Source organism: Fukomys damarensis, unplaced genomic scaffold (assembly GCF_012274545.1).
Source record: "Fukomys damarensis isolate Sample0158 unplaced genomic scaffold, DMR_v1.0_HiC HiC_scaffold_26, whole genome shotgun sequence".
NCBI lineage: Eukaryota > Metazoa > Chordata > Mammalia > Rodentia > Bathyergidae > Fukomys > Fukomys damarensis.
In genome coordinates, this window is record NW_022900938.1 from 32,719,257 (window position 1) to 32,737,619 (window position 18,363).

Below are 18,363 nucleotides of genomic sequence, written 5' to 3' on the forward strand. Positions count from 1 at the left end.
AAAAAAAAAAAAAAAAAAAAAAAAAAAAAAAAAAATCTTACCCAGCTCTTACCAATAGTATCTGTGAAGTAAATTATAGACTTATTTTAAAGGGGAAAAATCATATATCCAAAATCCTGCACAGAAGTTTGATTTAGGCAAAAGGAAAAATTGTAACTTGTACTTATTTTAATTTTAAATGATTAAATACAATCCCAACAATACGTATTACATGTCCTACATAAGAGGAACTATCACTGTATGTAAAAGAAGTGTTTAGAACATCTTATTCCAAAAATGACAGTGAAACATACTGAGAATATAAGCCATGTCCACTTTCAGGTAACTTCATTAGCAACCAGTAAGCACCTACAACTGTTGAAATACAACAGCACTCAATCTCTAGTAAAGACTAAATTTGAGGTCCCCAAGTAAATCTTCCTTTCATAGTCTGTATTTTTCACAAGGAAAGGTAAGGCCTAGAATTCAATCTGTCTTCAGAGTTGTGTCATACTACTTGGATTGCTCAGTATGATATCATACCACGAGTGTTAACGGGCAGTTACTTTTGTACAGCAGATTAGAAGAATAAGAGTTGAAGTCATTTATGAAACTGACACTAGTCAAAATGTTTTTCTCTATAAGAAAATTTAGTACTTCTAATTTGAATAAGATGAAATAAAATTACTAATTATAAGCTCATCATATTAAACTCACAGTGATTACTTTTCTCATTTTGTTTTGAAGACATTAGACCTGGAATTACCATCTCAGAAAAAAACCTAGTGGAGTTTCCAGCAGCTAAGTTCCATTTTCAAAATCACTAGTAGAATGTACTTAAAAAATTATGAGTCTGAATTAAAATTGCCTGTTTTCTTCTTACATGTATTTATTCCTATGAAATCTCAAAAGTATAACATATTGGGCCAGGAACTTAGCTCAGTGGCACCGCGCTGGCCTTGCAAGCACAAGGTCCTGAGTTTGATCCCTGGTACCAAAAAAAAAAAGGCATAACATATTAACAGGATATTGAATATACAATGTTGTCAGAAATATACAATAAAATATCATCATTTTTTCTGGATTACTCTCTAAATGAGGTAGCCACTCACGAATGGTAATCATTTTGCATTTGTGAAACTTTATTATCACATTGTTTCATGTGTTGTAAGATCTCAAAATGCAAAGGGAAACATATCTTTGTGTGAAACCTCCAAAGCACTGTCAAATGTTACTCTGTCAATTCTACCCAGTGCCAAAAAGACCTCAGGAGACATGGATTGTAAAGGTATTTTATTTTGTAAGCAACAATCAAAATATATTTTTGCTACTGATTTCTTCAAATATTGAAAGAGATCTTAACAAAACTTGTCCACTTTGATGTGTTCTTGTACAACTTTGGAATCTGCAAAGACCCTGACTAAGGAAACAGAAGTAATTGCACAACTGAGACCGAAGGTGTTACAGTGCTGCAAATGATGCCAGATGTCTTACATTTAACCAAACACACCTTCCGAGGTCCCTTGATTTTGAGCATTAGGAACAAGAGAGGACTATGCAGTGAAAGTTTCATTAAGAGCTTTTTGCATTTTTTATTTAAATACGACTGTGTCTAACATAGCTGCTAAACACTGGACAATATTTGAAGTCATAAGGACATCCACATGTTCTTCCAAGTGACGTTTGGGATCCTAAGAGAAAAGAAAAGAAAAATAACTCTATTATTGGTATATATTACTTAGATTTTTTTTTTTTTAGTAGCTGATGGAATTAAGACAGAAACCTAAATGTTTTACAATTAACTTTCCTGATATATTGTTACATTCTTAAGGTTCTAAATCTGTTTTTCAAAAGTACCTAATAAAATAATAAATATTCAGTGCAAGATTGATTTATGTATACAATCAATGCTATAGCTCTGTACTAGAGATTTTTATAAAGTCTGTACTAGAGATTTTTATAAAGGGTGACAATTCTACCAATTCTGTTTTAAATGATTCAGAAAATATTGTTGGATCAAAAGTCACCATGGTTGAAAAATTTAAATACAATTTGGATCTCTTCTAAAATGTTAATGTCTTGTGCAGCTATTTTGGAAAAATACAAAGAATTACATAGGTACAATTCTTTAAGCCTAGTCAAATCTATTTTGAAACAGAGTTTAAAATGAAGGTTAAAGACTGCACTGTGATAAAATAATTAAAATGCTTAATTTACATTTATGTTTGGAATGAAGTATTTTAACTTTTGAAATTTGAAATAAAGGATACATATTTGAAATTTGAAAGCTATAAAATAAAGGATACATATTGTACACAACAAAACATAATTCAATGCATTTTTGATGGGCACTATTAAAATACCCAAGATTTTTAACTTTAAACAAATGTCCATTACTGGAATTATTTCTTGACTGTGCTTTTCTAACCCATAATTTCATGACACTGACTTCTTTAAATAACCCGGAGATACAACACGCTACAAATAATTTTAAGTGACTAGAGCACAGTATTATTATTATTATTCTTCTTACATTTTATTTCAGAAATAAGCCCTGTGTATTTTAGGTAAAAGATATTGATCAAAACTGGCAACAAAAAAATATATTGGTTTAAATACATTGTACACAGTTTTCCTTTTGCCTGCAGCAGGTCAAACCAGTGAGGTACTTACTACATTTTACAACATAATCCTGATGATTATTAAGCTTTGTCAGTTATGTATTCTTCACTTTCACTTTTAATTTAGTCCTATTTTGCTGCTATTAACTAAAATACACGTCAAGAAACTATAGCCTCAGAAAGCAATTTATTCAAATTCAAATTCTATGAAGGGTAAGACTCCAAATTGGTGATCTAATATTACATTTTAAAATAAGTGGTAAAAAGACAGCAAGGCTATCATGTAAGATGAGAAAATAACATTAACTATATTTCATTTCGGTTTTTGGAGGTACCTGTTTTTAAATTATAATACTCAGAATGTATACTGAGATTTAATTTCTTCATTTATGGTATATGATAAATGATAAAGTCAGACTTTTGCCCCTACAACTCTGTTGAAGTAATTGGTTTTACAGTGAATTGGTAACTCATTTATCAGTTATCTATATTACTTCTTGTGGCAGCTGGGTGATTCTTAGAGATTTCCCATCCAAGAATGGTCCTGGCCCAAACCTACATAGCTTGTGAGATGTGATGGGATCAGAGCATATGGTAGGATGGCTGAAAGCAAAGACAGCTTAGTGTCTTGCATCTGAAATATCAAGATTCTGCCAACATCAGCAATATGATAACCATGTTCCATGAAATGAAAAAAAAAGTAATCAACATTCTTTTAAAAACAGTCTAATTAATCTGTAGATTCCTTTAATTGGTTGGTACGTTCCTCCCACCCTAAGATAATAGACTAAAACATGTATTTTATCTTAGAAAAGTGAAAGAATACTTAATACCTTTTCTCTTCACTCAGTATAATCAAGAGTTATAAGGTTTCTCAAGTACAATACCTATATATCAATAAATATCATTAAAATATATATATGAAATAAATCTACGATTCAATTCTCTTACTTGACCTATGGTTAAAAAAAAAAAATACTGTGAATATTAACTCAGGACATAAAGCATCTTAATTTATTTCTAGCAAATTACTTTCACTAAAGATAGCAGGTCATAGGTATGAATTTGTGATTTATTCTCTATAGATAGCAAGCAGAATTTGACCAATAAATTCTGGCTTAAAATTCGTATCATATTTACAGAACAAAAGAAAAATGTAGAGTGGACAGGAAAAAATATATATAGACCCTAAAATTGTTTTAATTCTGTAAAAGCATGCTGTTATGTGAATGTATAACCTAGTACAGTACACCTCACCTGCTTGCCAACATTCTTTATTGCCAGCTGTTCAGGTGTCATCTTATCTTCTTCTTCTACAGCCTGTGAATGAAACACAAAAGACAGCATTTCAAATTCTAAATTTACTTTTCCCACTGAAGAATAATTACAAAAATAATAATGATCATACTTTCCATCTTTTCTTTCAGAGAACCTTTTTTTTTTGTACCGGGGACTGAACTTGGGTCCTTGCTCTTGCAAGGCAGGCCACCGAACTGCTGAGCTAAATGTCCGGCCCAGAGAACCTTTTATTCAAAGAATTTATTGATAAAAAAGTCAATTTTGCTAATCTTTAGAATAATTTTCAGGATAATGAAAACTATTACCACCATCATTTGAAAACAGACCTAAGAAACATGTAAAAGGTATTGAAAATATCAAACTGAGTCAATACATTGTTGCATTAACTGTTTGCAAAACAGTTACTGAAAATCATTACTGAATTTTTTGAGAGATGGGGAGGTGGAAGTGTTTGAGCTAAGCCTCTTACGACACTAGAGTGTTAACTAGTTTTATTCTAGCTTCTTTTCCTACTTTCACAGCAATTTTCTCTTCCCATTTCTTTGTTTCCTTTTCTCTGATCAATCCAGCATGTGCATATCCAGTACCTATTTAAGAGCACTCAAGATCAAAGGAGCTTCTGACTTTTGATCAACTTAACTACATGTTCTTTAAATCACTAAAGTGATACAGTCTATGTACCCGTATTCAGAAAGATCTCATTATTCTACATTAGGGGTCTTTAATAACCATAAGAACTAATGCGAAGTTTTCAACATCAAAATAATTATTTGAATTAAAAACTAAATCAAATCAAAATTAAATCAACCAAAACAACCTATGCAAACACTTCCTACTACTTTCAGAGTTAGCTACAAACTCTGGTGTGTATGATCATAAACTTTCCAGCAGAATAATTCTTAAATTATTACAACATTAGATTAGCTACCACCACTATACTCCCCTCCCAATAATGGTACTAACAAAAAATCTTTATTGAGGATTGTAAGCATAAGGAACCTCCACAGTTTAGGTATGTTATGGCCTGAAGACAGGATTCGACAGCAGGTGAATTTGGGGGCCATGATTTATTCATAGTATCTGATAAATGGAAAATAAATTTTACAGTACTGGGGATTAAAGAAGAATTTAATAATGATCACCAATGTCAAGAAATGCCACCACATGGCATTTACCACAAAGATGGCTACAAAGGGGGCAAAATGACAGTGGCAAAGAGCAGGGAAACAAAATCCCAGTGAGGGTTAGATTTGGATACTCTGAACTTAATAATCTCACAGCTGCCAAATTTCTTCATGTGTGAACAATGAACATGTAGGAAATGCAATCATCAGACATTTCCCATAAACTGGGAAGTTTGGCTGCATTTCACACCTTCTTAATAGTTTTGTAAACAGAGAACTTGAAAATGAGCAAAGATGGCAAGTGTCTAATTTTATAAATGGACAAACTATCTAGAGAATTTTTCCCAACAGAACCTCCTTAAAGAGAAAAGATGGTGAATAAGTATTGTTATTTCCTGATTACCAGAGAATATTTATTTACAGCATATCATTGGGAATTATATTTATGATTCATAAACCTGAAAAAAGGAAAAATAAGTTAATAACACTCCAAATCTAGAATTCCCTAGACAGAAAATATGTTCATTTTTAGAGTCAGATGTCACTCTGTTATTCTCAGCTAGTTATGAAAAGTATTACCTAACTGGGAAATTGCTTCTCCCACTTTCCTATCTTTTAACATAAATGGAAACATTAACATACATTTAGAATTAGCCTTTCTAAATTACATCTACAAACTGGGACATTATATTTTATTGACGTAAAAGCATATTAGATGAATGGAACAATTAAGTTTGTACTCCATATCCATTCAGTGTTAGTTGTTCTGTGCACATGCCAACAACAATACTTACTACAGCATTGGAAGGAGGCAAGAGTTTTGGAATTTGGCTCCAAATACCAATCCACATGCAAAATGGTTATTAGGAAGTATTCTGGATTATTACAAATATCAAAGATGACAGATACACAAAGATGAAGGTCAAAAAGCCTTAAAAGTATTAATTTTATTTGAAAGGTTAAACAGAACATAAAGAGCTCCAACAAATTTTAAAAATCTTTTGCATCATTTAACCACTTTACCAATTAGTTTTTCCATTCCCAATAATTAAAAGAGAGAGTTCACAAACTCTTAGAGAAGTGCAGATGGTAAAAAGTACTCCCAGCCATAGATGCCATCTGGGAAATGAGGAGCAGCTGTAGATTTAGGCATATACTAAGGTTGCAAACCCCCATGACAAAAGAGTAAGCACATCTCTCCCATTCTAAGACAGAAAAGATAATCACATCAAACCCTTAAAAATGTTTGCCATCTACCTATAAGTTACCTATCTCTCAGGTACCATCTAGTTCACCCTAGTTTGTCTTCATTCACAGTTCTTAATCTGGCTGGTCACCAGGAAAAATTAAGAAATGGTAGTAGCAGAAACAAATGAAATTCAGGCACAGGCAGTGTCCTCACTAGGGAACTTCTGTGTTTATGGCAACTTCTGTGATTTGGCTTCAAATTTTGCTTTTGCATTTGTGCTCTTCGGTTTACTCAACCAACAAAAAGCACTGAAAATGTTTGTGGCTATTCACACTAGAAACGTTTTTAACAGTTTATCAACAAAGACCCCCAGATGGCTATCCCATCATGCACGGTCTGCACAGTTCTAAGAAATTCTTGGATTTCGGTCTGTTATGTGATCACAATAGCCAGATGTACCCCCTATCTTCAAGAAGCTTTAACTCAACCCCGTAATAATTTTGTTGTTGTTAATGGTCAAGTTTCTCAAAAGGAAAATTTACATCAAATTTCACCATTTTATTTACATACAAAGAAATATAGACTGGACTCCTGGCACTGACTTACTAACTTTTAAAGATCTCCACCAGGCCAGTTCCAGTATTCTAAACTTTCTAAACACGTTCAGAATTATTCCAACACCAGCTTTTTATTCCTTAATCTTTCCTTTAATAACCTCTTTCTTATTCTGCAAACTTCTGTATCTATTTCTTTGGCTTTCTTTTTCTCACTGATGTGCTTTGTTTATCCTATAACATGCTATGATCTCAATTAAGCACATGCTTTCCAATATCACAAATATAGCAATTTTAATGTAAAATAGGATGCAAATTTCTAAAATGGAATATGCTAATTTTTTGCCAGTAAACCACCTTTGCAAGTGCCAGTGGATTTCAAGACAATATATATTACTTCATTCATGATTTATTTTTCTTTTTACAGTACCGGGGATTAAATCTATGGCCTTGTGCATGCCAAGCAAGCATTTTACCACTGAGCTACATTCCCAGACATTTTCATTTTATTTTGTAACAGGGTCACAATAAGTTGCCTGGGCTAGCTTCAAACTTGTAATCCTCCTACCTCAGAGCTATCATCATAGGTGTGTGCCAAGCAACATACCTGGATATCATAATTTTTGTATGTATTTTTCATATTGAATATGGAATAAAAAATGAGCTACAGGAGTGGAGAATAATTTCAAAGAAATGGCTTTTTGTAAAACATTTGGGGAAGCAAACTGAACAAACATGAAGCAATTAAAAAAACTACAGAAGGTATAAGAAGTGTGAATGTGAAGAACATTAAAACTTTTTCCTACTATCATTAAACATAAACATATACATATTTTATACTTATTTACGGAATTCTTAAAACATTCCAAAAATGTAGTTAATAAACATTTTACATATAAAGTAGGCACTATCTCCTTGAAGATATCAATGCTAGCAGTTTTGGTACCGTAAGAATTTCAAACTCTTCTTGCTTTCAAGGAGCTCAAGCTGAGCTTTACTTTCCTGTAATCTTAAATTAAAATGCAGTATGAAACAAAGAAATGAGCATTCAAAAAGAATGACGGGGACACAAAGGTAACTACATGGACCTAATTTTTCCTTCTGGATCTCCTGCAAGGGTGGGGGAGGGTCAGAGTGAGAATATGCAAAAATTTGCCTGGAAAGAACACACCCTGTGGTACTTACAGGTAATAGGGAAGAGGCAGACCCAGGAGACTGGCTGTGAAAGAAAAGGAACTGGCTATGAGAGAAATGAGTCCAAATTTTGAAGCATATCTGATGCCTAGAAAAATGAGAGTGCCACTGGCAACCAAACTGTAGAGGAACTGTTCTCAAGAAGCAGAAAGCAGCCGGGCATGGTGGCGCACACCTGTAATCCCAGCACTGGGGAGGCTGAGGCAGGAGGATCGCTGTGAGTTAAAGACCATCTTGGGCTACACAGGGAGTTCCAGGGCAGACTCAATTACAAAGTGAGACCCTGTCTCAAAAAAACTAAAAAAAAAAAGAAGAAGCAGAAAGCAGTGTGGACCACACTTTGCTTTCAAACATGAGCACTTTAGGCACCAGGTATATGTGAGTGGAAAAGTCTCTTAAGATAAGGGAGATGAGAATACATACCAAGTGAAAAGGAAAAGAAATCTCTAAGCTTTTAGCTTGGCTAAACCATCAAAACAGATTTTTTTAAATTATAAAAATACAGGGTGCAAGGGATCAAGTTTGATCCCCGGTACAAAATACATAGATATATGTAAATAAATACAACAGCAAAAGCAGCACAGCAAACCTGTCAAGAGAGGAATGTATGGCCATAGAAGTAAAGGGAGAGACTCCATAAGTTAAGAGTACTGAGTGAAGGCACGCAGACAATAAGAATAACCTGCAAAGGTGATATAAAGTTAGCGTACTATGAAGTAAATCAATCACTTTTGGGGGGGGGCTGGGGATGGAATTTGGGACCTTGCGTTTTGCGAGGCAGGGGCTAGAAAATCAATCACCTCTTTTAACGATTTGGAAATAGTAAACTGTCTTCAGTACTCACTCTGTCATTGAAAGGGTATGATATTAAGGCAGACAGCAGTGACTTAAGAAGGTTATTTTTTATCCAGTTAGTCCTAAGAGAACAAAAGGAGCAAAGTGTGCCATGATGGACAGCCAGGGAAGATTAGTCAGAAATGTGCCCCTTACAGGGCATAGCATTTCCTAAAATTTTAAAAGATTATGTTAATATTAGTGACTAGATAATGCTGATGATTAATAAAATTATAATTTGCTAAAAAAATACAAGTATCACAGCACGTCATTCATTTGTTGAGTACCTGCCATTTATCGGCAATGTGCTGGAAATAAAGTAACACTGTTTTTTTTCTTGGTAGGAGAGATTCAGGGCTTTTGCAGTGAGGTACACCCCTGACCTTCTTTATTTTATTATTTTAAGACAGGGTCTCACCAAGTCTCTAAGTTGCCCAGGCTGGGCTAAAACTTGCTATCCTCCTGCCTTAGCCTCTCACAGTACTGAGGTTTAGAGGCATACACCACCAGATTTGATAGGTGAATTCAAGAAGTTTACTGATTAGCTATAAAACTACAAAATTTACAAAAGTAAGGATTAGTGCAGCAGGTCCAAGTTCAAATGGAATATATAGGAGTAAACAACACTTATGTGTTGGTGTGGTCAGGATCCAACAGTTAGAAAGGGTTGAAGTAAAAACAAGGAAGAGTTAAAGTGAGACCGGAGTGAAAAGTAGGAATCAGGATGGAGTTGTGACAAGGAGTGCTTCAGGCCAGGAAGCAAGAAAATGTGTAATGGGTTAGGAGAAATACAAAGCATTAAGTATTGCAAGAATTTAACAGTCACAAGAGATAAAGCTACAGAGACAAGCAGGAGCTAATTCAGGTTTGACAAACAGGAGTCAGTCAAAAGCCTTCTATAAGCAAAGTAGAGACCTGAACCAATCTACTTTTAAAATTAAGGTAAACCTTTAATATGATTTCAACACTTTAGGCTATACAACTGAAAAAAAAAAAAAAGTAATACATTTGTAATGGTGCATAACCATCACTTCTATTCCAAAACATTTCATTTTCCTAAATGGAAACCTACTTAAACTGTTATATCCTATTCCTCCTTTGCCTAAGACCTTGACAACAACAACCTGCTCTCTACCTCTATGGACGTAACTATTCTGGATACTTCATATAAATGGTATTGTACAATATGAACTTTTGTATGTGGCTTCTTTCACTTAGCATAAGTTTCAGAGGTTCATCCGTATCATGGCATGTATCAGAACTTAGCTGCTTTCAATGGGTAGCTAATACTCCACTACATGCATACATCATGATTTGTTTATCCATTCATCTGTTGACAGACATTTGGGTTGTCTCTACCTTTTGGTTATTGTGAATAGTGCTGCTATGAATATTCATGTACAGATTTTTGTTGGACTATTTCATTTCTTTTAGGTATATACCTAAGAAGCAGAATTTCTTCTGAGTCATATGATGCCTATATTTAACTTTTTGACAAACTACCAAACTTTTCCACAGTGGCCATACCATTTTATATTCCTACCAGCAAAAGGGTTCCAAATTCCCCATATCCTTAGCAACACTTGTTATTTTCCATTATTTTGATTATAGCTATGCCAGGGAGAATAAAATGACATATCATTATGATTCTGACTTGCATTTCCCTAGTAACTAATGATGTTGATTAAATATTTTTTTTCCACAGAATCACTGACCATTTGTATAACCAGTCTTTGCCCATTTTTGAATTGGGTTGTCCTTTTTGTTGTTGAGTTGTAAGAGCTTTTTTTTTTTTTTTTTGGTACTGGGGATCGAACTCTGGCCCTTGTGCTTGAAGGCAGGTGGCAGAACCACTGAGCTAAATCCCTGGCCCTGTGTTTTTAAAAAAATATATTTTAAATACTAGAGTCTTACTGGAGGATTTCCAAATATTTTCTCATTCATCTCTCTCTTTCTGGGGTGCAGCATCAATCTGCATTTTAGAAAGACCATTCTACAGCATGGAAAATAGGTTTGAGTAGGAAAGACTGGAGAAGCATGCAGGCCAGTGAAGAGGTAAAGTAGGAGGAGTGGCAACATAAAGAAACAGGATTCACTCAAGGATTAATTTAGTTAGCAGAATGACGTGCTCATTGACTAGATGCAGGAAAGAGGTGAAAGAGTCAAGAATGATATTAATAACAGAAGCGGTGTAGCCATCATTTCATTAGACATTTATCATATATCATATTCTATACAAACATTCCAAATTCTTAAAATAACCTCATTTTAGAGAGGTTATCTTGCCTCTAGCCATATAGCTAAGAAGCAATGAAACTGTTACTTAAACACAGTCTTATTTATCTAGCTAGACCTCAAAGCAACTTCTGTGGCAATTAGGTAAAATTATTAATTTTTTTTTTTTTTGTACCAGGGGATCAAACTCAGGACCTTGCACTTGAGAGGCAGGTGGCAGATCACTGAACTAAATCTCCGGCGAAAATTATTAATTTTAAAATCTTTATCCAGAATAGTGATAATAAAGCCAAATCCGTGATTTGTTAGATGGTCCTGAACAGCACAGATTCTTCACAGAAATCTTATGGGTAATGTATTCTTAAAATGTAACAACCTGAAACACAAATGCAAATTAAAGATCAATGAATGTGTAAACATGTTTACACATGTGTATGTATGTATCTGTAATAGAAACTATGGTTTAATTTTTTGAAAACAATTTCTATGGCAGAGTCTGCTAGTTTTCTATCCAATATCCATCTTCTTATTTTGTAACATAGTCTTGATTTTACCAAAGGTTTCAGTGTTCAGAGAGAAAGCTGACACTACATAGACACTCTCACTGCAGTGTGTCCATTTCACTAAGTTCTGTAAATTGGAGGCAATCAGGGTTGGTAGGCAGACTTACGGAAAAGATCCTGAAAGGAAAGGTTTATGTTTCCTTTTGCCTTTCCTTCTCTTCTAGTTGTGTGTATCTTAGATGTGATGGCTAAATCTCTACCAATAACCCTGAATTGTGAAATTATATAAAGAATGAAAACCACACAAAGAAAGCAGACAGAGGATCTAATGACTATAAAGTTTCATACTGGCCTAAAAGGCCAAGAGACTTAGCCACTGTTATTTTCAGTGAACATAATCATATATAAATAACACTTGCTAAATGCAAAAACTGAAAAAAAAACCCAGGAGTTATATTAAGCATAGAATTCCCTCATCTCTCACCTTGGAGATCACTGTTACCAACACAGTATGTTGACATATATGTGACACCAAGATAAGATCACTTTGAAAAGTGGGAGGGAAAGTATTATGGTAAGAAATTTTTTCCCCTGTTATTACACAATTTAATTTTTAGAGTCTAACAGAATGTTGAAGATCTTCCTCTAAGTTATTTCTTGTAAATTTTATTTCTTACAATGAATGCTTGAGAGAATATCAATTTTTCAATAATTATATGCATTTAAAAATCTAAAAATGACCCCTAAAAATGTTTCATCATCTGCCTTCCCTCTAACAGTGTACTTTTATGAAACTTTTCTCAGTTAAAAAATTCTATTTTTCTTTGACTGCTTAATAAGGCTGAAATGTTTATTGTTCTATGTTTAATGCCATTAGTCTTTTTCTTCAGTGAGTTTTAAAAAACTCTTTTATCCAATTTATTAGTATTTTTACTACAAACACAATTCTTAATTTTAATAGTTCTAAAAGCTTTCAGGTTTATTTTCTTTGATTTCTGTTTGATTACAAAAATAGCCTGTCACGTTTAAATAATAATGATCTAGGGGCCGGGGATTTAGCTCAGTGGTTCTGCCGCCTGCCTCGCAAACAAAAGGTCCTGAGTTTGATCCTAAATAAGAATAAATAAACAAACAAACAAAAAATAATGATCTGGCTTCTTTTCTTTTCTCACTACACCAGCACAAAATGAGACTTTCCTGTTTAATATAGCTACTAGTAAATCAAATTAAATTAACTATATACATACTTTATTTATAATCATATAAAAGAAATATTCAAACTTTTTGCCAGGTTACTAAGTAAAATTAATATATCCATCTGAAAAGTAAACTGTCACATCTCAGAATTTTCAAAACTACATGCTTGAAAACAAGGTATATTTTTGTTTCTATGCTATTCTTAAAATGCACTTTTGCAACTCATTTTTTCACCTGCACATTCATTTACAAATATGTAATCAAATATTATCAAAATTTTAAAAAAACAGCAGATGCATCTTGGCATGAATAAATTAGGAGGTTTGGAATAACAGAGCCGTGGGTGTTATAGTTCAATAATTAGAAAAATCAAGTGAGTAATAAGCAGAATTTTTGTGTGGAATTTAGACTTGAAATTGAAAACTTGGAACACAGGAATTTAATTATTTTCTAACCTTCTTCCACTTTAGGACCTAACTGGCATCTAACAGCAATTGCCTTACTTTAAAATGCCAGCCAATTAAAAAGAATACTATAAAAAATTGGTAGCAAGGGTCTTTCATTTTATATTTTAAGTGTTACTAAAAAAAGTCCACCGCATTTCTTTCAATCATTCAGGGAATTACATTCCCAAATTTGGACTCTTTCATATCACAGCTTACACACTGTTTTCATTTTTTAACCAAATCTTACAAATTTTGGAGTACTACAGAGATTTTTTAAAACTGTAAAACAGGAAAAACTTCTGTGGATGGGCAGCGGTAACCATAAATAGGTTATTTCCTGGCAGTGGTACCAATATGAATTTATTTAAATGTATGTTACAGAGAAATGAAAAAACATTCCAACAGTCTGCTGAATAATAGCTTAAGCTATAATGTTTTTGTTTATAAAAAGTTAACTATTTTAAATGATAAACTACTTTTTAAAAACTCTTCAGACATGAAAACAATACTAAAACAAATAATTCTGTCCTTTTTTTTTTTTTTTTAAGACTACAATCTAGGAAAAAATTAAAAAACTTTAAAAAGACTATAATCTAGCACCAGCAGGGATTCCAGTTAAAGCACTACACATTAATCAGGGCATGTTCTTCAAAGCCAAACCTAATTCTGGTGTAATTTAGTTTATACGAGCCCACTAACATTATTTCAAAATTCAATTCTCTCACAAAACTTGCTTATGTAATGTATCCTGGATGCTTTTTTGGTAAAATATACTTAATTTCAAAAAGGTAATGTAGCTTTTGGTGTAACAAATAATTTTTAACTATGTCTCTGAAATCTTGAATTCTAGTCCTGACTAAAAATTACCTCTATTTGGGGCTGGGGATTTAACTGAGTGGTTCTGCCACCTGCCTCACAAGCACAAGGTCCAGAGTTCAATCCCTGGTACCAAAAAATAAAATTAAAAAAATTTTTACCTCTATTCCTTTCACTTCTTCTACTTCTACCTAAATTGGAAATATGAATGGTACCCTAGACAAGAAATCTTGAATTAATCTTTCATTTCTTCTTCTTTCACTTCATCTGTCAGAACAGTGCTATACTTTTCTTACTGATGTCTCGATACTTCACTGCCACTCCAGGAACCCAGACACTCCCCCTTCATTTGGATAATAGCAAATTCCTTAGACAAAATTTCCTGTTCAAATTTCCTCTTAGAAGATTCCTACACTGTTGTAAAACTATGTTTCTAAAGTCAGGATGTACTCAGATGATGTTTCTGAATAAAAATAACACTTTTCCTGATATTCTAATTACTAGTAACTTGGTTTCAAAAACTTAAAAACATTCCTCACAATCACCTTCATGTACTATGTACTCTAGTCAAGCACACTATTCCTAAACATTTCCTGTGTTTGTTTTTATTCCCCCACCATCCCACCATTCTTCCCATCATTAGCCTCAGGACCTTAGTAACCACAAGTACTCTCTACTTCTGACCTCAACTATTTAGACTTCATAAAAGTGAGATCATACAGCAGTTGTTTTCCTATGCCTGCTTTATTTCATTTACTAGAATGTCCTCCAGTTTCATCCACAATGATGCAAACAAGCTTTCCTTTTTTACATTTTATTTATGCATTTACCTGATGTTAGACAATTAGGTTGATTCCATTATCTTAGCTATTGTGAATATTGCTCAAATGATCACTGAAGTATAGACATAATTTTGATATGCTGATTTCACTTTCCTTGGATATCTATTATTAGAATAATGGGACTATAAAATATGTCCTGTTTGCTTTCTCCCAGTCTTTGCCTGTAACATGTATTTTACCTATATTCATATGTCTAAATCTTATTTATCCTTTAATGCCTAGTTCAAATGCTGTTCTTCTCTTAGTAACTTAAAAGTCATAACTCGGTAAATTGTGTTTGCATGTCAGAGCCTCTGAACTCCTATAGGATTTTAAATGGTTTTCTCTATGGCAGTGTTTCTGTAATGGCTATCTTCAAGAGCATATACATTTCTTGGATATTGTTGTTAAAATGTAAGTTTTAAGCCAAAAGATCTGAGAGTCTGTATTTCTCAAAAAATGTAAGGTGTTACAGTACAGACCAATTTTTGCCCAGTGTTCTGGTTACTTAAGAACATGTTTTACTGTTCTTGTTTGTTTCCTTTAAAGGAAGCAAGAATCTTTGTTTTCCACTGCAACTTATATAGATATTCAATAAATATTTGTAAGTGAAACACTGCATAATGTTTAACTGCATTTTTAATTGTTTTACATGTCTGCAGTGCATAATGATCACATTCACCATGGGCGATTTATACATGTATACAACACATCAATTCTTCTTGGTTTTGTCCCTTTTGCCTTTCCTCCTTACAACCCTTTTCCCCCCCTCCATTTATAAAAGCTCTATTTTCATTGTTTTCCTTCAAGAAAAAAAAAGTACTTGCATTTTTTTTTAAGTGTAAACTTTCAACCCATTAGTGGAGTACAATTTGTTATGTATGGAATATAACAGGTAGACATGGAGTATGATCATAAAATACAGTGAATGTTTAAATTAAAACAATATGTTAAAGGATATGATGTTATTACTCCTCCTCAAAACATCCTTCCTTGCTTCAAACATTCTTATCTCATTGTTCTTGCTATTGTCTGAAACAGTTCTGGAGAAAGTCCTAGTTTGTGAATGTCCTTAGTTGGTCTGCTGTGCTGGCTTTGATGCCCTGAATCTACTCAACACATTTACCTTTCATAGTCATTTTGACCTTGGGGAAGAACAAAAAGTTATATGACTCCAGATCTCATGAAGGTGGATTGAGGACACAATGTAATGCTTTTATGAACTGGCCTTTCCACTGGATGGCACTCAAAAGCAAAATTCACCATTTGGAGGAGGGGTACCAGGGATAGAGCTCAGGACATTGAGCTTGCAAGGCAGGTGGCGGCACCACTGAGTTAAATCCCCAGCTGAAAATTCACCATATTTAAAAAAAATCACAACTCTTAAAGACACTTATGAAAGTTTATTTCCAGAACTGCTTCAGACAGTGGCAAGAACAATGGGGTATGTATGTTTGAAGCAAGAGGGAATATTTTGTTTTGTTTGATACCGGGGATTGCACTTGGGTCCTTGCACTTGCAAGTCAGGTGGCAGAACAGCTGAGCTAAATCCCTGGCCCTTGTTTTTGGTTTGGGGAAAAAAAAATTTTTTTTTAGTTAATGTTTTTGTTTTTGTGGTACTGGGGATTGAACTTGGGCCCTTGTGCTTGCAAGGCAGGATGCGGAACCACTGAGCCAAATCCCTGGCCCTTAGAGGGGATTAATGGCAAAGTGGTTTTTATTGTAATTAAAAAATTTTAACACACTGTATTTTTGATTAGCTTTTGTGTATAATAGAGACAGAATAGTCAAGAAAATAAAAAAACAGCACACATTAAGTGGCAGCTCTACAACATGAAATATATTTTTTAGTCATGTCGCAAGTATTAGACCATAAATCTATGAACAAAAACATTACCCTGGCCATATATATTTTAGCACACATAAACATTTTCAGGAGACTTTGCAAAATATAACTTTTTAAACATCCTTACAAAAAGTGGTCTCTCTACCTTATATCATCTTGTTTTTTCATAGCACTAATCAAAATATATTATGTCACATTTATTTATTAACCATATTTCCCCTACAGAATGTAAATTCCTTAAGGAAAAGAGACTTTGTATGTCTGATTTTTTAAACCGTATCTCTGATGCCTTATCTTTGAAAACAGATTTTCAAAGCCTATTAAACAGACTTTTAAAAATTAAACTGAAAATAGAAAAGTTCATAAAATAAACTATATGAAACAAGGGTTAAATGTTGTTGCTGTCTATATCTCCTTTCTCTCTCTTTCAAGAAAAATTCTCTGAATAATGGAGAAATTTCAAATGTGCAACTATATTACATGGTCTACAAGAGGATAGCAAAATGCAGCCCATAGGCTAATTCTGGCCAGCTGCCTACTTTAATGTAATACAGCCACCTTCATTTGTTTATATATCGTCTGTGGCTGCTTTATCACAACAGCAGTGGTATTTATGAGACAAGATAGCAAACAAAAGAAATATTTACTGTTTTACAGACATATAAAAGATACCATACACAAGAAACATTTACTGTCTTATAGAAGAGAGGCCTTTCTATTTTTAATTATTTATATTTATATAACTGCTTGGCAACCATACATATTCCAAAAAGTATTAAAAAGAAAATGTTAGAAGCAACTTTCACCTTATTATAATTCTTGGCTAATTCCAACATCTCTTTTACCACTGATTCATTGTGTTTACAATGTTCACTGTAGTCCTGAAGTGTCAAACCTTCCATCCAACTCTTCTTATGCAAATTTAACAACATCTAAATAACATAAAGAAAATATAATTATTTTCTTGCCTTGAGAAAAAAATTCATAGAAAAACTTCTGGAATTAATGAATTTAAATTCCAGTTCATTAATTCAAATACATTCTGATACGAATTCTCTTAAAACTGTATTAATATAATCTAAGCAATGCTCTAACTGTGGCTTTTGCTTTGCAGTCCTACCTTGAAGGCTAATCTCATCTTTGCATGACTTATCTTCTCGTTTTCCTTGGAGACAGATGCTTTTCCCTAATCACAATATCTAAAAATGCCACCCTATACTGTCTTAAACAAAATTCTTCCTTCCCTTGTCCTTTTATTATTTTTATAATGTTTACGAACACCTGATATTCTTGCTTATTGCATTTCTCTCCAGCTAAAGGAAAATCAAGAGGACAGGGACTTAGGTCTGTTATTTTCAAGTTCACTGGCGTCTAGACTCTATAGCAGTGGTGGTGAAATCTATAGTAGGCATGCTGCAGGGGGCTATTTGTTATTATTGAAAGCTTTACAAGATTCACCATCTCTGTTCTATAGCAATAGTTAATCACAGCACACAATATGTATGAATGAATGTATGATGAACTGAAACCTATTTTACACACAAAATCACTAATTTTTTATATAATCATGTTTTCACATGCCAAGATAAGGAGATAAAATACCTCATTTACTAAGTGACATTGTGTTAATCTTTGCGTCAATTTATAATCTATGAAGTAAGAACTTACATTAACCTCAAACATTCCTTCAAATTCTAGTGTTATG

General features: G+C 33.4%; 1 protein-coding gene across 2 annotated transcripts in view; it reads right to left on the minus strand.

Annotated features, from left to right (window-relative positions):
* Positions 1 to 1,149: 1,149 nt before the first annotated feature.
* Positions 1,150 to 18,363, minus strand: part of Psmd14 (proteasome 26S subunit, non-ATPase 14) — a 90,329-nt gene continuing 73,115 nt past the window's right edge. For both annotated transcript variants that reach the window (XM_010606836.3, XM_010606833.3), the window contains 3 exons: positions 17,465 to 17,590; positions 3,858 to 3,920; positions 1,150 to 1,670 (listed from right to left, as the gene is read on the minus strand). In XM_010606836.3, coding sequence (XP_010605138.1) covers positions 1,572 to 1,670; positions 3,858 to 3,920; positions 17,465 to 17,590 — 288 coding nt within the window. In that variant the 3' untranslated portion in view covers positions 1,150 to 1,571. The remainder of the gene's footprint in view (positions 1,671 to 3,857; positions 3,921 to 17,464; positions 17,591 to 18,363) is intronic.